Genomic DNA, 22384 nt, shown 5'->3' on the forward strand with positions numbered 1-22384 from the left:
CTCTTTCTATTTTGAGGAATTTCATCATAAATACCAGGCTATCTACAATCATATTCTTTCCTGCTGTGGAGTAAAGTGCTCACAAAGGAGAATCACAATTGAAACTTCAGCAAGCAGACACGACATAAGGGGCGAACTTCACAGCAACGGTGTAATTCTCTGTAATAGTACCTTCCCCCACAAAATATTCAGCTATACAGTTTGCTTGTTGTCCTGGGATAATGACTAGCCAAACTTATTCTTTAGATAGTTTAAGATTACCCTCAAGGCATCCATTCTCATCAACAGAAATCATCTCTTCACCTCTCTGTTTGGTTACAGGTATAAGTCTAATATGTCTGCTCCCACGGTGTTCCAGAACATCAGTTTAATCTCTAGATGTTTTCAGCATTCTCAGCACACAGAGCTCTGTGTACATCTGCTATTTTAATTCCCTCTTCAGGGGGCCCCCTGCCCTCTTGACCTTTGCTCTGTTCTCTGGACTTTCACCCACCACTGCCCTGTCCCCCCTCAGCCTGTCCTCTCCCGTGGTTTGAAATTTAAAACAAAACTGGCTGGCTTTAGTTAGTGGAGGCAGAGAACAAAATAAACAGAATTTTCATGATAACTTTTTCATTTGGGGGGACAACCTCACGTTTCTTTCAGGGGCTTTTATTTAAAACAACAAAGATAAACTTTTACAACTCTTTGCTTTTTTGAAGCAGATATCCTAAATATGGAAATATTGTATAAAAAATAATAGAGAATTCTCACTCCACTTGGATGGTCCTTGTGAAAGGTTGCTTGGAAGTTGCACAGTGTGTCCGTTCCTTTTTTCAAAAATGTATTCCTGCCATAATTATGACTTACAGATGCTGTCTGTCTGGGTTATACACCAGCCTACACACCAATTACTTTTATTTGTTCCATATACTAGTGTTTTGCTATTGGTTTTCACCTTAGAATGTTATTATTATTTTTTTTAATGGTAACAATCCATTAACTAATATGGTTTTAAAAAATCCCTTGTTACCCATTTTGTTTCCTGTAGACCATTTTGCCCTTTCTGTCACCCCAATCCCTCGTTGACACTAGGCAGGAGGAGTTCATTGCCTCAGAAGAGGGAAGTTGAAAAGGAGTTACAGAGAAGTAACAGTGAATTGTCAGCTTTTGAATTTCAGAATAGATTTCTGAGACTCACTGTCAAGGTAATACTTTGAGAAAATGGGATTTTTGTCTCAGAAGGAAAGATTTTGATGTTAAAAATATTCATGATTCTGAAGAACCAGGATATGAACCTTGTTGCATAAGTAATACATTTGGGAGTACTGTGGAGAAGAGGAATGAGAAAAAACCCGAATAAGTGGAGAATCCTCCAAGTTTACCACATTTCCCTTGATTTGACGAAGATTACAATTTTTTTTTTTTTTTTTTTTGCCACCAGGTGAAATGGGATCCAGGGCTCAAAACATAAACTAAGTTCAAATACAAAGAAATAAAGAAGTTATGTTATTTACATGTTTAAATTAATGAGCTGGTATTTGTACCTTACATATCCTTATAAAACATGCTATAGTCCTTATTAAGGAGATAGTAAGGCCATTTAAACAATTTTTTTCTTTAAATTCAAGTTAGTTAACATATAGTATATGATTAGTTTCAGAGGTAGATTTAGTGATTCATCAGTTGTGTAGAATGCCCAGTGCTCATTACAGCAAGTGCCTTCCTTAATGTCCATCACCCAGTTACCCCATCTACCCACCTACCTCCCCTCCAGCAACCCTCTCTTTGTTCCCTATTGTTCATAGTCTCTTATGGTCTACCTCCTTCTCTGTTTCACCTTATTTTATGTTTCCTTCCCCTCTCCTATGTTCATCTGTTTTGTTTCTTAAATTCCACATATGAATGAAGTCATAGTATTTGACTCACTTTTTTTGCTCAGCATAATACCATCTTGTTCCATCCCCATAGTTGCAAATGGCAAGATTTCATTCTTTTTGATGGCTGAGTAATATTCCATATACATCTGTTTCTATATCTATATATCTATACCTATATCTCAATCTCACATCTTCTTTATCCATTCATCTGTCGATGGACATCTGGGCTCTTTTCATTTTGTGGACATTGCTGCTAACAAATGTTGGATTGCACGTGCCCCTTCAAATCACTGTTTTTGTTCCCTTTGGAAAAATACCTAGAAATGCAATTTTTGGGTTATAAAGTATCTCTAGTTTTAAATTTTTGAGGAACCTTCATACTGTTTTCCAGAGTGGCTGCAGCAGTTTGCATTCCCATCAATAGTGTAGGAGGGTTCCCTTTTCTCCGCATGCTCATCAACATCTGTTGTTTCCCGAGTTGTTAATTTTAGTCATTCTGACTGGTGTGAGGTAGTATTTCACTGTGGTTTTGATTTGTATTTCCCTGATGCTGAGTGATGTTGAGATTTTTTTCATGTGTCTGTTGGCCATTTGGATGTCTTCTTTGCAGAAATGTCTGTTCATGTCTCCTGCCTATTTCTTGATTGAATTTTTTGTTACTTGGGTGTTGAGTTTGATAAGTTCTTTTTGGATTTTGGATACTAGTCCTTTATTTGACACGTCATCTGCAAATATCTTCTCCCATTTCATAGGGTGCCTTTAGTGTTTCGTTGATTATTTCCTTTGCTGTGCAAATGCTTTTTATCTTGATGAAGTCCCAATAGTTCATCTTTGATTTTGTTTCCCTTGCCTCTGGAGACTTTTTTAGCAAGAAGTGGAATCCATTGTTGATATATTACAGTGTTCTCTTTGTGAGGCCCTACGGGAAAAATTTTTTGGGTGTTAGTTTTGGTAATATTTTCTTCCTTTGGGTAACTGGATTATATTTAGTCTGGGAAATTGTATGAATTTACTCAGGAACCTGACTGAACATCTCCCTCAAATTTGCTTGCACAAAAAGACAGAGTCAGCTCTGAATATTACCTACCTTTTGTGAGTGAGTGGAACCTCATGGCATGCATGTTACCTACTTACCTCATTCTGATGACTATTCTTGCCTTGTTTCCTTTTGTCTTATGCCTTTACTTACTTTCAATATGGTTGGACTTTGTGGGAAGCAGACTCTGAGATGGAATTTAAGGTGCACAATGTTTCTTAAGGAGTCCCTTTAAAATTAACACCTATGGAAGGGAGTGAAGAGGAATCAAGATTGGGGAGGGGAAGAAGTTGAGCTTTGATACAGTCCCAATAATAGCCTCAGAATACCTCAAAGGGAGCTCTGGAGCTAGAATGGCCCCCAGGGTTGTCCCAAATTGAGGACGAGTAGCCACATCTTTATAGTCCTCCAGCACCATTCATTAGATGTCAAATGCTCTAATTAGAGTTGTGACATTGGGCATACTGAGACAATCCTTGAAGGGAATGACAGCAAAAGGGTATTTACCAAAAGTACTCCTTGCAGCTAGAGGACCAAATTCTTCATTCATGGGGGCATTGGTGGTACATCAGTGCTATAGGCTGAATATTTGTGTCCCCCAAAATTCACATGTTGAAACCCAGTCTCCAAAGTGATGGCATCTGGAGGTGAGACCTTTGGGAGGTGATTAGGTCATGCGTGCAGAGCCTTCATGAATTGGATTAGTATCTTTACGTAAGAGACCCCAGAGAGCTCCTTCATCTCTTCATCCCTTCTGTAACGTAAGAACACAGCAAGAAGACACCATCTATGAACCAAACACCAAATCTGTTGGCACCTTGATTTTGGATTACCTAGCCTCCAGGACTATGAGAAAGAAATTTCCGTTGTTTATGAGCCACCCATTCTGGAGTAATTTGTTATAACAGCCTGAATGGATTAAGATACTCACTTTTTTAAAAAAAAATCTAGAATATATTTTAAAAGAATTATAGATAATTTTTGGAACTGGGCACAAATAAAATAACTAGATAGAAATGAGTGATCCTTGTTCTCATCCTCACCCACTGATGTTGTCTTTTACCTTAACTTTGATTCTGAATCTTTGCATATGCTCTTCCCTAAGACTAGAATGTCCTTTCACTTCTTTGACTAAAGAAGTATGAATGTGTAAAAGAAGAATGTGTAAAAGAAGAGTGGATTCCTTCTTCAAGACCCAGAATATCATCACCTCTTCAGTGGAGGGTTTGATGATTCCCTCCAGGCAGGGTCATCTGCTTCCCACTGTGTCTCTGCCATGGCCCCTACATCACAGCTCTGTGATACTTTCTCTGCTGACAAGGCTTGCCCTCAAACCTCACCCTCTTTGGTGTTCTCCTTATAAACAGTGCTGCCACTGACCCACTGGTGCCAGAATCCTGAGGGTGCTTCCTATCTGTCACCAAGTCCTGCAATCTTTTTTCTTAAATATCTCTCTGGCCTTCCATTTCTCTCCATTTCTGGTGCCCCTCCCTCCTTTCAAGCTCTCAATACATCTCTTGCCTATACTATCTTAATAGCCTCCTTTTTCTCAGTTTCTATTCTTGCTTTCCCAATGGAATGGGTTGCATTCTTGACACAGCAGCTAGAGTGCTCTTACAAAAATGAAAAAGAGGATTAGAGGTACAAACTTCCAGTTATGAAATCAGCAAACCACAGAGATGAAGATTACAGCCTAGGGACTATAGTTAATAATACTGTAATAACATTGCATGGTGACAGATGATGACTACATATCTGTGGTAAACACTGAGAAATGTAAATAATTGTTGAAATCAATATGTTATAAACCCAAGATGAATATAACATTGCATGTTAGTTATATTCCAGTAATAATAATAATAATAATAATGATAATACTACTACTACTAAAAGCTGATCAATTGTGTCACTCTGTTCTAACCTGTCAATAGCTCCCCCTCTTGGCCTGAAAGACCTGTCCACCTCCCCAGCCTCACTACCCTCATCAGTTTTCCTCTCTCTGCTGCCATTTTCGGGACACAGTGGCCTGTTTTGATTTCTCTGATGGGCTGTGCACCTTTTCTTCCTAGGATCTTCTCTCACTGTGTTCTTTCTTATCTGCATTTTCTCCACCTCTTTCAAAGATTAGAACTCCTGTTCCTTTTTCAGATCTCAGGTTGACTGTCCCTAAATCCCTGACTAGGTCACGTGTCTCATTTCATGGATCTCTATCTACTGTGCTTCTTTGTAGTACTGGTTACATGACAGTTTCATAGTTGATTAAGGAAAGACTTCATCATCTTTTTCTTCTACTAGCATATAAATTGCACAAAGACTGGGACACCTGATCATCTCAGGATTCCTAATCCATAGTCCAGGACATAGGAGGTGCTTTATGTTTTGATTTACCTACTGGATAAATATGTATTTATTTACTGAGTTTCTTAAAGGCATGGACAATTTATTAGTCATCTTTGACCCCTGATGCCCTACCATAGTATCTGGAATATATTGGATGCTCTAAATATTTGTTAAATGAATGCCTGAATCTAATTGTTTGAAGGGTTGCTGGGGGGTGGGGCAGAAGGAACAGACATTTTGTGTTGCTTCAGGGGAAAGAAGCAGGACTTAAGGTTAAAAATTGGGGAAAGGCAGAATTTTTTCCAAAAGCTAAACTAATAAAAATAACATAACAGAAATAATATCTGAACAATTCTATTGAATGTGTTTGGGTTCTGGGATTATGGGTAATTGTTACTATATTTTGGTAGTCTTCTTGTGTTTTCTAATTTTTTCTTATAATACTATCTTGGTTTCATATGCAGTAAATAAGTAAATTCAGTAACTAAATCAGACAAAAACTACTTTATAAAGATATGGGCATGTGACAAGGCAATGGGCTCTCTGTCCCTAACAGTGTTTGAAAAGCCAGCAATGACACCTGCCAATGAAGGGACCTCTCCATTGGGAAGGGGGAGATTGGAGCTCACATGCTCTAAGATTCTTCTGACTCCAATAGCCCATGATACTGCTTCCCTCTCCCAAATCTTTTATTTATTTGAGAAAGAGAGAGACTACAAACAGGGGAAGAGGCAGGAGGGGAGCGAGAGGGGGAGAGTCTCAAGCAGACTCCAAGCTGAGCGTGGAGCCTGACTTGGGGCTCGATTTCAGGACTCTGAAACCAAGAGTCTTGGAGGCTTAACCAACTGAGCTCCTCAGGCACCCCAGCCTATCCATCATACCTATTACCTGAATGATAGATGCTGAGTCCCCTTTCTTGGAAGAACTTGGTCTAACGTACTTGGCTGCCTTCCATGCTTCCAGTATTTCCTCACATTGGAACCTCACCATGACAGGATCAGCTGCAGTGGAATTTTTTTTTTTTTTTTTTTTTTAGATTTTATTTATTTATTTGACAGACAGAGATCACAAGCAGGCAGAGAAGCAGGCAGAGAGACAGGAGGAAGCAGGCTCCCCGCTGAGTGGAGAGCTCGACGCAGGGCTCGATCCCAGGACCCTGAGATCATGACCCGAGCTGAAAGCAGAGGCTTTAACCCACTGAGCTACCCAGGCACCCCGAGCTGCAGTGGAATTTGATCTGTATTCCACTGAGGCTGATATACAGCAGGAGTTAGTGATGGCAGGAGCATGAATATGTGGGTGAGAGTTGTTTGTGTGAAGTGTAAGGTATCTGTCTGAATTGTTTGAGTGAATCCTGATTAAAATGTTCTCAAATCAGCACTTGAATCACACATACCCTAAGTATTATATTTAATGGCTAATTTTTAAAAAGAGACCTTTCCAAACTGTGGTTTTGGTTAAATTAAAAAGATGGGCTTCATTCTGATTTGTGAGTTTATAGGCTAGTTTGGCAAACAGGACCATTGTTTTTCACTCTCAAGAGAAAGGGCATTTAGACCATTTCCTCCATATTACAATAGTTCAGAATTAAAAGGGAACAGAATACTCCCAGAGGAAATCTGGTGTGTAGAAGTGAATCTCTGCCCAGAAAACAGTGGAACTCACATAAAGGTCTTCTGATGACATGAAATCCCAGCCTAGACAGATAAACAGAGACACAGAGAGAGAGAGAGAGAGAGAGAAAGAAATTTGAGATAATGAAATAAGATTGATCTCTATAATGCATGCATGAAAACCATTGTGTTATTGTCATCACACCAGTTTAAAAGAATATACGTGTGTACGTGTGTATCAAAGTGTACTGTGGACATCACTGACGTGAGTAGACTGATGGTCAAAGAACAAAACAAGGCAAAGAGGAATTCAAAAGGGAAAAATGAGAAGTCACTGTTATTACCACCCCCTCCTCCTCAGTGTCCAGTGAGATCTTCAGGAGCGCTGTTATTCTAATGAACAAGTGAGTCTGCCACTTGTATGAATATTTTCTATTTTTACATTATTTGACTTCTTTGTAACTCTTCCAGGTTCTCAGTACCAAAGTGAATTCTAATTATTTTATTGATTGAAAGAGGAAATGCATTTTCTTTCTATTGGATGCAAGATTCTAAAAAGGTTTGCCCACAAAGCCATAAGGAACCATGTAAACACAATGTGTCTGATTATCATCTTACAGAAAAATGCTTAAGAAAGTTCTAGGATTTCCAGCTCCCCCTCTCCATACCCTCAGAAAGTTTTTCTTTGAAGTAGACAAGTTCAATATGTGCTGGGTTGGGGGTATAGAATGAGAAGAATGTCCATATGCAAAATGCTCTGCAAGGCTAGAATCTCATGGTGCAACCCAGGCTCCCTAAGGCCTCTGGGGGAGCTAGTCGCCTGTTCTGCCAAGTATATGGCTATAGGGCCTTAAATAACCTGGTAATAGAAAAACACAAATGGGGAGGTAAAGACCTGTCTCAAAAGCACATTGAAGAGAACCCTCCTCGCCTGGGCAAGTACCCAAGAACAGGCAGCCCTGGGAATTAGCGTGCTCTGTTAAATGTCCTACAGACTTCATCATTTCCATCTGCTCTGCCCTGTGCTCCCTCTACTCTTCCCTGGTTCCCCAGCTTCCAACTTGGCTTGAGGCCCTGCCTCCATCATTTTGTCTCTGGTGTGGTTGACCCTGAGGGCCTCTTCTGGAAATTCTTCTACATGGTCTGGAATTTCTCCTTAGACACCATCCTAATTTCACCTCCAGGCGCTCCAATTTGTGACAGTGGGTAAAAGACACACCAGTGCTCTCACCCTCACTCCTGCCACCTTGGCCCATTCCCTATTAGCTTCCCTGCCAAAAAAGAGAATTTGCATAAAGGAGAACATGGAAAGGCAGATACAGAGGCATTGAGAAATGGCTTGTGTGTGGATATTAACCATCTTTTTTTCCATCAAAAGAGTGTATGATGGTTAATTTTATGTGTTAGCTTGACTGGCCAAAGGGATGTCCGGATAGCTGGTAAAATATTATTTCTGGGTGTGTCTCTGAGGATGTTTCTGGACGACATCAGCATTTTGAATCATTAGACTGAGTAAAGAGATTCACACTCACCAATGGGGGTAGACATCATCCAATCCATTGGGGGTCAGATTGGAACAAAATGTCAAAGGAAGGGAGGGTTCTTTCTCTCTTCTTGAGCTGGATGTTCATTTTCTTCTGCCTCTGGACTTCAAACTCTAGGACTAACACCTCCCTGGTTCCCAGGCCTTTCAACTTGGACTGAATTACACCACTGGCTCTCCTGGGTCACCAGATTGCAGATGAGAGATTGCGATTTCTTACCCTCTGTAAACACGTGAGACAATTCTTACAATAAATCTCCTCTTACATATCTAACTCTATATATCCTGTTGTTTTTACTTCTCAGGAGAACCCTGGTAATACAGAAGGTAAGCATTCACAGAAATGGCTGATCCCATACCTTTGAGAATGGATGCATTGGGTGCATTTTAACCATTTAAAAAGATTTAAAAGTTTCTTATATATGCAATATGCTTTATTGTTCACAAAAACGTTTACATACAGTTTTGATTACTATGAATCAAATCCACATAGAATTCTTAAATTAATACTTACTTTCACTCATTTACTTAAATTTTTTTCTCCCACACTTTCAGTTCTGAAACCAGGAGGTGTCTTATATTCAGTGGCGTTTGGCAGTTGTCATCTACTAGGAATGAATGTGACCAGGTGTCATTCAAACTTGGTCCCAGTTCTTTGTGTTGTTATTTCAAATGAGTTACCTGTATGGTCGACACTATATGTATTAATTGCTGTTTAGTATGTCCTAAAAATTATAATATGATTTGACTTTGAAACAAAAAGTTGCCAGGTACACAGGGAAGCAAAGAAAGAGTGGAATGAATTGTGATATTTGGGAACCAAAGAGCCATCACAGCAGGTCCCTATGTCCTGCAATGCAGCCACTAAATATTTTACCCAATGAAGGAAGGTATCAATATGTAGAGAAGGCTGAGTTTCATTTTGTTGCTGAAATAGATACAAAAGAATGACCTATCACACATCACTCAAGGTACCCAAAGTCAGAAGAAACTGCCCAAACTCTCAGAATAGGTAAAAGACATTTGGAAGTAAAACACCACTGATTAGACTATTATTAAGACATGGCATCATAATTTCATTTGTAGGATTTTTTTCCTTGCTGTTCTGTAAGAAATAATGTGCCATCAAGTACCTATTCAATTAAAGGTTCTCTACTGGATGTTTTTACTTGACATTTAAGCCTCGCATCAGTTCTTCTCCATCAACGTCATTATGTTCAACCTAGAGATGAGAGATGAGTCATTTACTCAGGTTGGTCATTTAGTTTTGGTAGAACTAGGACTTGAATCTTCATGTGCCCATTACCAGAGCCTGTGACACCTTCTTTAGCCTTCACGGCCTTTGTAGAAGTCACTCTGATTTCTCAACTCCTCTGCCCTTTCAGAAGCACCTTTGTGGAGGAATGGTCCCAAGAAGCCTATAAACTGGAGCTATTCTGGAAAAAGATGAAATTTTGGGTTTTTCTTAGTTGTTCATCTAAAAACTTAGATTTTGGGACTGGAAATCCTGGCTTGGGCTTTTAAGCCTCAGATTTAAAATCTTTGGCTTTGACTTCTCTGCAGTGTACCACAAATTCCCCTCACATGTTCTCTTAAATCATCGTGCAATAGTTTCCTAAAGGCAATTTGTAAATGTAAATTCACCTTTAAATTTAAACATAAATCTCTCAAAGGTAGTTTTTCAACTAGGTACTCTTCATTTATGCCTGAATATAAAGTTACAATAATAGATCCAAAAATGCCTACAGAAAATAGGTGAATTGGAGATAACCCAATAAATGTCTCTAAATATCACCAGCCAAGGATTTTTCAGAAAACTCAGGTTAGAAAAGTGAACATTTATTTTTACCAAACTCCAGGTTCTCAAGAAATAACCAGATGAGAGTCTCATATATAAACGTTTGTTTCCACAGCTATCTGAGAGGGAAAAAAAGAACCAAAATAAGATGAAAATGAAAACCACTTGAATTTCTAACCATGATTGTAATTGTATTCATCCCAACATTTTTAAAGGTTTAAACATGTTTTAAAAAGTGGTTTCTTCTTAGATCAGAATCAGGAACTGCGGCCCTCTTGGGAAAGGCCAGTCTGTGGTAAGCTAGCTGGCAACAGGGGTGGAATTGCCAGAAATATCAGTGGGAAACCGACCAGTCTGGGATTCTTGTCTGATTCTAAACCCAGGAGAATTTGCTTGCATTCGGAATTGCTACTACCTCGTGGAATGAAACCAGGAAGATCATTATTCACACTTCATACATTTCTTTCTTTCTAGATTTGGTTTAAAGGCTCTGCGATTTGCATTCTAAACTAGAGGTATCCGATTAATTAAATCACAAGGTCTTTGTAACAAGTAACAAAGATAATTCATTTCTTCCAAATTGAGCTAGTAGGGCCATTCTCTTCTTTCCTAGGACAAGCATTCAGTGAAAACAGAATCGGTATGCAACCAGGTTGAGTGTTATTGTAATTTTCTCTGCTATAAAATGTTGGAGCACATTGTTAGCATTTAAATTATTAATAACTAATGCAGTGTTATTTGATATTCTATTTGTCTGTTACCAGTTTTTTCTAATTAACAGCTAGGTTTACTCAAGAGATTCTTAAGAATGGGCTGTTAGATTTCAAAATAATATTTAGAGACTCGTTTACATCTCTAACTTCTTGCCTTTTCCTGCCTGTCTTCATCACTGGAGATGTCTCTCCAGTCCATGATGAATCATGGATCTAAATGTATACACTAAAATTGATTTTACAATTGGGCTCACCTCTTAAACTGTTGCTTTGGAATTTTCTCTTAGTAAAATGATACCATCATACATCAAGTTTCCCAAGAAAGCACCCAGGGATCATCAGAGACACTTTCCTTCCCATTCCTGTACCTAGGCTCCATCCTTCCACCAGTGTCCAATCCGTTTTACTATTTCAATATTTTTCCTGCATTTCCATTCTCTATCTCCTCTGCTAGTAGACCTCACCACTTCCAAGAACCTCCTAAATGATCTCCCTGATATAATTTTTTATATACCTACAATCCAGTCTCTATACCACTATCAAAATTATTTCTCTAAATGCAAGTCTTAAAACCTTTTAATGGTGTTTCGTCATCTTAAGATTCCTTAGCATAGAACCCAGCCCTTTATGCTATGGCCCCATAAGCCTCTCTGGCATCATTTCGCACCATTCCTCAATGGTCCCCTTATGTTCCAATCTTACATAAGGACTTGCTGTTTTGCAAACGGACCAAGTTTTGTTCCCTTTCCCTCCTGTGCTTTTGCAGCATGGTCCTCTCAACTGACCATTTTCTCCTCATCTGCCCATGACCTTCTCACTTAGTTCTTTAGGACACGACCCTTCTCTAACAGCTCTGAGAAAGAGTGAGGGTGCCCATGTGTTGAGTTCAAAGGAATGCAAGCTGGTGCAACCACTCTGGAAAACAGCATGGAGATTCCTCAAAATGTTGAAACTAGAACTGCCCTATGACCCAGCAATTGCACTACTGGGAATTTACCCTAAAGATACAAACGTAGTGATCCAAAGGGGCACGTGCACCCGAATGTTTATAGCAGCAATGTCCACAATAGCCAAACTATGGAAAGAACCTAGATGTCCATCAACAGATGAATGGATCAAGAAGATGTGGTATATATATACAATGGAATACTATGCAGCCATCAAAAGAAACGAAATCTTGCCATTTGCGACACATGGATGGAACTAGAGCGTATCATGCTTAGCGAAATAAGTCAAGCGGAGAAAGACAACTATCATATGATCTCCCTGATATGAGGGAGTGGTGATGCAACATGGGGCTTAAGTGGGTAGGAGAAGAATCCATGAAACAAGATGGGATAGGGAGGGAGACAAACCATAAGTGACTCTTAATCTCACGAAACAAACTGAGGGTTGCTGGGGGGAGGGGGGTTTGGGAGAAGGGGGGAAGGTTATGGACATTGGGGAGGGTATGTGCTTTTGGGTAAATTGGAAGGGGAGATGAACCATGAGATACTATGGACTCTGAAAAACAGTCTGAGGGGTTTGAAGTGGCAGGGGGGTGGGAGGTTGGGGTACCAGGTGGTGGGTATTATAGAGGGCACAGCTTGCATGGAGCACTGGGTGTGGTGAAAAAATAATGAATACTGTTTTTCTGAAAATAAATAAATTGGAAAAAAAAAATTATAGGGTTGCCTCCTCCTGCATTTGCACAGGCCCCTGGGCAAACCTCTATCAAGGCACTTGCCTCTTAGCCTTTCAATTTTTGTTGTCTATGATTGTCTCCTCCACTGCCCTATAAACTCTTTGATGGGAAGACCCGGGTATTTTTGTTATCTCCAGGACAAACGTGGTAACTGTTGTGTGCTAGCTGTTCCGTAAATTGGTGTGGCATGTATTTTAATCCTTTTCCATCACTTCTAGAAACTGTGCTCAAGCAAAGTTATTTTTCTTCCTTCTTTCTGTTATGTTAGATTCTTCCCCCTTAAGTCCAATACATTTTTAAAACAAACAACAAATCACTTTTCTGTATGTTAGCTCCAACTTTTTGAAAATATTGTCCAATTATTGCTTTAAACTCCTAACCTTCTATTGATTCTTCAACTCACTAGAATTTGACTTTTACTTCAACACTCTGATGAAATTGTTCTACGAATGATACAAATTGCTTCCTAACTGCAAAAGTCATTCTTTATCTTAAGTGATTACTCCAGGATTTTACATTGTTAATCTCTCCCTTCTTCCTAAAACCTTATTTTTGGGGTTTGTGACATTGTTTTCCTTGGTTTATAACATCTCTGAACACTGACTGGCCAATCCAGTGGCCCATTGTTTAAATGTTGGGTATCCCAAGGAAGCCCTTATTTGTTCTTTTGTCTTATTCTCCCTGAGTAACTTCAGCTAGTTCCACAGATTTAGTGACCATCTATATATCCAGTGAGGCAAAATCTTGACCTTCAGAACTGCTTCCAATTTGTAATACCTTTTGTGATTCACAATACCCTCAAACTTTACATATTAAAATCCAAATGTTTCTCTCCTCAAACGTGGCCTCTTACATGTTTCTTATGCTAGGGAGTTGGTAGTAGAGTCAAGGTAGAATTAAGAATACTGACTACTTAGATTTTTTTTTTTTCCAGATTTCTATACTAGACTACATAGTCAACAAATTTTAAAAGAAAAAAAATGACCCTTTATATGTATAGTAAGTTAGTGTTTGTATGAATTATCTATCTATTGCTATGGAACAAATTTTCACACACTCAGCAGCTTTCAACAGCATGTATTTATTATCTCAAGATTCCTCTAGGTCAGACATTCAAGCACACCTTAGCTGGGTCCTCTGTCCAGGTTTCGCAAAGCTGCAATCAAGGTGTTGGCTGGGGCTGGGATCCTCTTCCAAGCTCACAGGTTCTTGGCAAAATTCATTCCCTTGAAGCTGTAGAACTTGTGGCAGTTTTGTGTATTCAAGGCCAGTGGAAGAGAGAGTCTCTGACCTGTTCACTCTTTTTAAAAAGTCTCATCTGATGAGGTGAGCCCCACCCAGGGTCATATCCTTTTGACTTGTTCAAAGTCACCTGATTAAGAACCAGAAATCTCTTCACCTTTGCCATGTAATGTAACATAATCATGGAGGAGACTGTTCTATTCTTTCTTTCATAATTTATTAGTTAGAAGCAAGTTACGATTTCTACCACATTCAAGGGGAGGGTCAGAGTATAAACCACTGGGAATCATTCTATAATTCTGCCTGCCACAGCTTAATTTTTTAAAAAAGATGAGTGAAGGGAAAATCATTGAATGCAATTTTGAGATATTAAAAGATTGAATGTAAAGAAAAAATGTATAGAACTTCAACATCTCAAATTTTTATGGAAATGGCCCATATTTTGAAGATGGTGAAAATGGTTTTCTATGCCTATCCTAGCTTATACTTACTGCTTTAGGCAAGAGATATATGCAAGAACCTACATTTTAGATCATATTATATGAATCTAAATGGAATAATCAGATAAAAATCTGAAAGACATTTAATTATATAACTTTTTTCACTTGAGGGCCATTTTACCATGTGTTAGCCTTATTTGCATTAGAAAGAAAAAACACAATTCTATGTCTATAAATAAGTTCTATGTTTCCCCTTAGGGTTGATAATTTTGACTTTTCCCAAAAGGGCTTTTTTTTTTTTCCCTTCTAATACTTTTGGCAAACTGTGGTTTTGATCAGAAGTATTTAATCTTTCCTCAGGATAGGTATTACAGGTATCTTGTAGAGTTGTGTTCTTACAACGTACAATGGCATATCTTCAGAGGCTCCTAGATCCCCAACTCTCCCCTTTCTGCCCCATACCATTTGTAGCTCCTTTTCTTGTAGGGTCACACAGATGTTCTAGAGTTAATGCAGGCGCCATTAGAATATGAAATGCATAAGAATCCCACCACTTTTAGGTCCTGCTTCTTAGGGAAAACAATTCCACTGGTACTTAGAAAAACACAATGTGACTTGGTGAATTTATCTCTTTTTCTTAACATGGTCAATGATAGCACAATGCCCATTGTATGCAATCAGTGTGAGGTCGGCTTGCAAATCCCTACAGATATGTGGTTACTTCTCTACTTTCCCTCTCTTTTGCTTGGGCAACTGCCACATTGATGCACTGGAGCCACTCTTCTGCATTCTTCTCATCCTTGGCCTTGAAAACATAGGTTTTATTGTCTGTGAAGATTTCAAAAGCTCGAGGGAGGGAGCGGTCCCTGCGTTTCCTGGCCACAACTTTCACACTCTGTACTTTGCTGAGTTCTATTGGGGAGTCATCAGGATCATCTTTCTGAAATGCATATGGGAAGGAGAGAACATGAGCTGGCTCCCAGAGTATGAAAAGATCTCTGGCAACTGGAGAATTTTCCAAGAAAATCAGAATCCTTTCACTGCAACTGGTTCATAGCCTTTGTTATTTCGAATGCTAAGGCCTCAGTGAGTGATTCATTAGAACAATGGAGGGAGTGAGCAATTGGTCCTACGTTACAGTATATTAAGTTGGTACAAGATGGCGAATTTATAAGAAATTATTATTTAGTGGGATTTGGGAAAATGTTTAATTCATACTTCTTTGATTTTATGTCATGTTTGATTGATATCAACACTATCAATAGAGCAAAATGCAATAGTACAATTGGAGTACTATTAACTCAGAATCTGAAATAACTTGGGAAGTATGAAATTGAATTTTCCTTTGTGTTATTTCTGAGAAAGGTGTATTAATTGAATAAATAGGGTCCTAATGTTTAAGCAGATCAAACTGTTTTGAGACACACTGGAGCTCTGGAAGTATGATTTGTCTGCAAACATTAAGTGAAAGAATATTTAGTGATTTACATTTTTCTGGCATCAAAACAGAGGCTTACAGATCACAACTCTAACATGAGGTCATCCCAATGGGCTAGTATGAGTAGTTTCAAAAGATCAAATACTTCTTTACAGAAATGTCTTTAACATCCCTGAATATATTTGTCTCCTGGAAGACGTGCCTGTGCTTGAGGATCTGGCCAACTCTCCTTTCCCATGCACCCTGTACAACTCACTCTCTTTTCATTCTGCAATGGAAAGGCAACCTTCTCACTCATCCCAAAGTTACCATGGTGTATTGTCCAACTTGGAAAAATCTCTGGAGGATCAAAGAACTGGAAAGATCAATGCAAAATATTGATGCTAAGGAAGTGTCCTTCAAACAAAACAACACAATCACTCCCCAGCTACTATATCAAGAGGTGCATTTCCAATAGCATTTCCCTTTTTAATGTTTAGTAACTATTTATTGCATTTGGTGTTATACTTATGACTATAAATTAAAATTATAATTAATTTAAGATTATAATAATGAAAAATCTTAACATTTAGAGATTGATAGTCACAAATTATTAAAATAATTAAATTTCAATTTATATACATAGTTTCATTGCAGTGAAAAATAATTGGATGATCAGGATAAAATACTGTGGGTTAGGTAGAAAACAATATGATTTCAAAGAAAAATGATACCATGTAAGCATTGCAATGGTTATTAAAGAGGGCAGATGTTGTGATGAGCACTGGGAGTTTACTCAATAATGAATCGTTGAACACTACATCAAAAATGAATGGTGTACTATATGCTGGCTAATTGAACATAATAAAAAAAGATGAACTAATTTATGTATCTTTTTAATGGATGGTGTTAGGTGTGAATTGCTACGGTATCTTTTTCCTATGGTTATACTTAAAGGACAGGTGTGAGCTTTTTATTTCAAAATGATAGTATTTTCAATTCAACAGAAATTATAGTTTGTGCAACTGTTTAAATTTATGATAAACTTAAAATGTGGCAAGGTATTACACAGATTTTCAAGATTCTTTTAGGGAATAGACAGAATAAAGTTTGAAGATGCCTGTGCTAGATAATACTTTGTTAGCTTAATTTGGTTTATGGTAAATATCTGACAGCAATAAAGCTGTATTTCTTTGAATTAGTTTATAGAATAGAAATTGATACATGGAGGAACTGATCAAGAAAACAAAAAGTTGTCATAGTTCTCTAAAGAGAGACAGTGAATTACCCAAGAGAAATGGACAGGAAGTCAAAGGGCACCATTGCCTAGCTGGTTGGTGGAGATCAAGACTTTAAGAATGTGAAAGTAAAAAATAACGCTATTGTCTTTCAGTCCTTATTAAAAATGCACATTTTACCATTTTTCTCATTTATAAGAAAGGTTCCTTATTATGGGCCTGAAGCTTCAGCTGGACTGTTGACCTCTGTTAGGTTACTGTGTCCCTGGGGATGAGAGGAAATTTGTTGTGGTCCTTATAGTACATTATATTATTTCTCAATATTTGAGCCACATGTGCTGTCAGATTTCTAAAATGTCAAACCATTATTTCCCTATAAAGATGTCAAACAAGTTAGCCAATTGTAAAATAGCTTATTCTCTAAGTTTTATTAAAAAGCTCTGAATAAATAAAATCTTTAAAAAAAAAACAAAAAGCTCTGAATCAAGATGTTTAAAGATCATTATTTGAGTTCAGGAAAAATATTATTATGCACTAACTCTGCTCCATCTCAAGGGATAGGAGAAATCACTACATTTTAACTTCTATTTCTGATTTCTTTAGTAAAAACGGGAAATTCAGACAGTCATTTTAAACACGTTAAAAATACTTCAATGTGGAGCTATGCTAAGAAAAGTTTCTTTAAACCTCCAATAAATGTCTGAATTGAGAATACCATTATACTTCCCTTTCAAAAAGATCTTCAGCCACAGAAAAGTCCATCTGTATATTTAATAATACACACAGATGAAGAAAGTAGCATGAGCTTAGAGCTTTTTTTTTTTCACTCAAAAAGTTAACATTGCTTTATTAATTTAAAAAATGGTCAGAAAAATTTGTCATAATTGGGATACACCATACTTTATCCCCATTGAGCAAAAAGTTCAAATAAATTTTATAATGAGCACTCTAAAGATATAGTGCCCATATTCTCAGTGAATCACAATTTTTAAATAATTTAAAATCTTTCATTAATTAATTCAAACACAGTTCGGTTTGCCACTGGCTCTGTATTTTCAGTGTTCATAAGAAGAGGGACAGTGCACTCATTTAACAGCAAGCTTTGATGTCACACTGCCTTGTACCTGACTCCAGTTTTACCTCTTTTTACCTTACTGACTCATTTGTCAAGCCAGTCAGAGTCTCTGTTCCTCTGTCTCTCTCTCTGTCTCTCACAAGGGGAAGGGAGTGGGACTGGGTCTGATGTTACATGATGTAAAAGTACCATGTGGTGGAACAAGTTTGAGATACAGTAGTGAAACAAAATTAAGTGGGTTCTTTCCTGCAGAACTTGTCAGAGCCTTAAGCTCCTTTGTATTTCCCAGATATCTTTGATTAGGACAAAGGCCAACTCCTGGTAATGACTGACAGACCCTGGGTCCCAAATGCCACAAGTGGGGAATGATGGATATAAAGGCATCAGCTAGGTGTTGTATGCGTGTTCTCTGGGCATCTTTGCACAGGAGTGGATGACTGTGTGTACATATGCTCATGTTTTCCCCATCACTCTGATTCTGGGGTTCAAATGATACCTGTAAGAGTGGGATAAGACAGAAATCCAAAGGCCAGGATCTTGCCCTTCCTGGCTTGCCTGGCAGTGAGATAAAGACTGAAAGTGCCTTCATTGCTAAAGTCTGGTTGTACAAGGCTTTCTTGGCATCAGACCTAACCTGGTGCCTGCCCATCCTGGGACCCAGGCTCTCAGGGCCTGTGCACTGTGCAGAAGGCCACGAGGATCACCTAGCCCAGAGGAATATGCTTCCATCTGCCAGCAGGAAAGGAAAGAGGGAGGGAAAGGCACCCCAGATTTACCCATCTGGAACATGGCAATAACAGTAGTGTTTACCTTAAAGGACTGTTTTGAGGATTCTTTAAGATAATCCAGGGTGGCATGTGATAAGCTATTATTATTATATTCAAAATACCCAAGAAGTAGGTCCACATTTCTTTCTCCCTGATCCTGAATTAATAGAATTTAATGATAGATAAAGCTGACTTGAAAAGAAGGGAATAACTCTGCATTGCTGATTGGAATAAAATGCTATTTCAGAAGTTTCCCACTGAAAATTCAGAGTATAGATATTTACTGAGCATCCTAGCTTAGATTGAATATTATATTAAAAGAATATTTATTCATTCTTTTTAGGACCCTATTATATTTGTTAACTGAGTATTAAGTGACTGAAAGATGATAATGGTTTTCCCTAACCAGAACTGAACTTAGTTGACTACAAACAGTACTTATAATAAATCATCCTTTGTTTCTTTTTCCCAGTCTTCTGTCCTTCTTCCCTGTGTCCCTGCTTCCAAATATAACTTTTAATTATAAAGGGAGTCAGGGTCAATATTAATTTATGGAGGTGATCTATAAGGAAACATTGTTCAAGCCAAGCTCACTGGGTAGTCCTTTGGCGTTCATCTTCAAAACTTAAGCCAACTTTTAGAAAGATCTTCCATAACAAACTGAAGAGAGACAGTGGATCATCTAAGGTAGGACAGAACAGAACAGACAGTCCAAGGGATGTATGCAAAAAAAAAAAATAGACACTGTAAAATTATAAATGGAAAAGGACAAATTATTGGTGTATTAACTCAGGACAAAATCCCTAGCTGGTTGGTGGAGATCAAGACCTTAAAAATGAAAGTGTAAAAGACAGGGGAAACTTACAGACTTTCCTTTTTGAAACAGAAGTTGATTTCCAGCCAGTGTAAAATAACGAGTTTTCCACCTTTTGATGAACTTCCATCTGACTTGCTTCTCTTTAAGTTTTCCTTCTATAAGAGGTTGGCCATCTTGATTTACAACTATTGAAGGTAAGAGAATGATCATTTATTTCCCATTATTTATTTGGCAAGTGATCAAAAGTCAGAGTTGTACAATGAACCAGAACCCAGTAAGCATATTTGGAAAGTGTGCTAATAAATTATGAATTTGGTTAACCTTTCCCCCTTTGTCCCTAAAGGAATGCACAATTTAGATATGACAATGGGATCCTGTAGAAAGCCCTCATTGAGATTTTCAAAAGGAATATGTTCACAAAAAGAGCTTCTGGTTAGCAGTTTTTAAGGCATATTCCAATATCCAGCTTTCTGTGCTTCTTAACTCTTATTTCATGAAATTCTGTTCACATGAACTGCTTAGAAGCACGCTTTATAACTAATCCCAAACCAAGTACATTTAGCTATTGGGTAGCAAAAGCCCAAGCAGTGTCTCCAAAGATGTGTTTTTCCTGAAGACACAAAGTTGCAAGGGCAAATGTAACTCTTCTGAACATGGTATTTCCATTCTGGAACACACATACACCCTCTCCTTTCTGCATATGTCCATCTCTGCCCAATCAACAACTAATGATTCCATGAGTCAACTCAAATATTGTTTCTTTGGGGGGAACTTCCCCAAACTCAGGCCAGAGTGGATTCACCTGCCGTATGTTCTCATAGCCTCTGGTCTATTTCTTTTACATCAAGCATCACTGGTAGACTGTTCTTGGTGTTTATCTGATTCAGGTCTCTCTTTCCCATTGAACTGAAAGCTCCATGAGGGCCTTTGCTTTGTTCACTGATATATCACCAGGCCATTAATATGGTACCTGGCAAATACAGGGAATCTGTAAGTATTTTTTATGTGAAAAGGTTAATTTACAGTGAAGTAGAGTATATAGAATTGCACATAATCATCGAATTAGAAGATCTACTACAATGTCAAGAGTCAGAAGTTATAATGTTGAACTGAAGAATTGCATTCATTTTGTCAACTACATAAGATTCACTCTCCAGGATGTGGACAAAGGGAAACCTCTTACACTGTTGGTGGAAATGCAAGTTGGTACCGCCACTTTGGAAAACAGTGCGGAGATCCCTCAAGAAATTAAAAATAGAGCTACCCTATGGCCCTGCAATTGCACTACTGGGTATTTACCCCAAAGACACAGATGTCGTGAAAAGAGGGGCCATCTGTACCCCAATGTTTATAGCAGCAATGGCCACGGTCACCAAAGTGTGGAAAGGGCCAAGATGCCCTTCAACAGATGAATGGATAAAGAAGATATGGTCCATATATACAATGGAGTATTATGCCTCCATCAGAAAGGATGAATTCCCAACTTTTGTATCAACATGGACGGGACTGGAGGAGATTATGCTGAGTGAAATAAGTCAGGCAGAGAGAATAAATTACCATATGGTTTCACTTACTTGTGGAACATAAAGAATAACACGGAGGACATTAAGAGAAAGAAAGAAAAAGTGAATTGGGGGAAATCAGAGGGGGTGACAAAGCATGAGAGACTGGATTCTGAGAAACAAACTGAGGGTTTTGGGTGGGGTGGGGGGGTTGGGTGAGCCTGGTGGTGGTTATTGAGGAGGGTACATAATGCATGAAGCACTGGGTGTGATGTATAAACAATGAATCTTGGAATACTGAAAAAATGAAATAAAATAAAATAAAATATTCACTCTCCAAATTTATAAGTAAGCATCTGATTTCTAGGGATTATGACAATATATACTTACATATATTATGTTCAATTTTCATAGCACTTTGAAAGTAATAAAATGTGTTTCATCATTTGGAAATTTAGACAGTGCCTATTTGACCATATAAACACAACCTATTCTCCCTAACCTACCATTTCTCTTTTCAAATATAGGTCTCATAACTACTTTAGACAGGAGGATTTATTCACCTTGACAGGATTTTCAGGATAAGAATGATGAAATGTATGAAATGTATAGTTTTCACAAAGTTCTACTAAGGCAAGTTTGACATTCCCCACCCCATCTGATGACTATTCAAGCGGATATTCTTTTGTCAATCCCAAATTAAAGCTAAAAACTGAATACTATCAAATATATTTTAGATAGTGATAGGACTATGATGAAAATAAAGTAGGAAGTGACCTGGGGATTAGTGCACACTCACATAGGTGGTCAGGAAAGAGCCTGGACATTTGAAAGGATCTTCAATATGAGACTTTAGCATTGAGAAGTGTCTTCCATCTTATGAGAAGCTTCATGACGACCTGTATTGTGCATAGCAGAGTATAGGGAAACCAAGAACTCAAGAATTATTGACTATCAATTTCAAGAAAATGATTTCAGGGGTTCCTGGGTGGCTCAGTCAGTTAGGTGTCTACCTTTAGCTCTCAGGTCATGATCCCAGGGTCCTGGGATCAGGTCCTGCATCAGGTTCCCTTCTCAGTGGGGAGTCTGCTTTTCTCTCTGCCTTTCACCCCACTTGTGCTCTCTCTCTCTCTCAAATAAATAAATAAAATCTAAAAAAAAAAAAAAAGAAAGAAAATGATTTCTGCTTTGCTTTACTTAGGAATCATGTGATTTAAAGTATTAAAGATCATATGCTCTTTGCAAATTTAATTGTCCCATAAACATGATGCTTGCTTCCTTTGTGCGGTCTCTACACTCT

General features: G+C 38.2%; 1 protein-coding gene across 6 annotated transcripts in view; it reads right to left on the reverse strand.

Annotated features, from left to right (window-relative positions):
- Positions 1-13646: 13646 nt before the first annotated feature.
- The window catches only part of VEPH1 (ventricular zone expressed PH domain containing 1), a 249980-nt gene continuing 241242 nt past the window's right edge, over positions 13647-22384 (reverse strand). For 3 of the 6 annotated variants that reach the window (XM_044251670.1, XM_044251672.1, XM_044251671.1), the window contains exons 13-14: positions 19631-19767; positions 13869-15208 (exon numbers count right to left, since the gene is read on the reverse strand). In XM_044251670.1, the coding sequence (XP_044107605.1) occupies positions 14972-15208; positions 19631-19767 (374 nt within the window). In that variant the 3' untranslated portion in view covers positions 13869-14971. Of the gene's footprint in view, positions 15209-16212; positions 17189-19235; positions 19448-19630; positions 19768-22384 lie in introns of those variants that run through there. The other 3 variants (XM_044251673.1, XM_044251674.1, XM_044251675.1) reach the window with 3 other exon arrangements.

Source organism: Neovison vison, chromosome 6 (genome assembly GCF_020171115.1).
Source record: "Neovison vison isolate M4711 chromosome 6, ASM_NN_V1, whole genome shotgun sequence".
NCBI classification, from domain to species: domain Eukaryota; kingdom Metazoa; phylum Chordata; class Mammalia; order Carnivora; family Mustelidae; genus Neogale; species Neogale vison.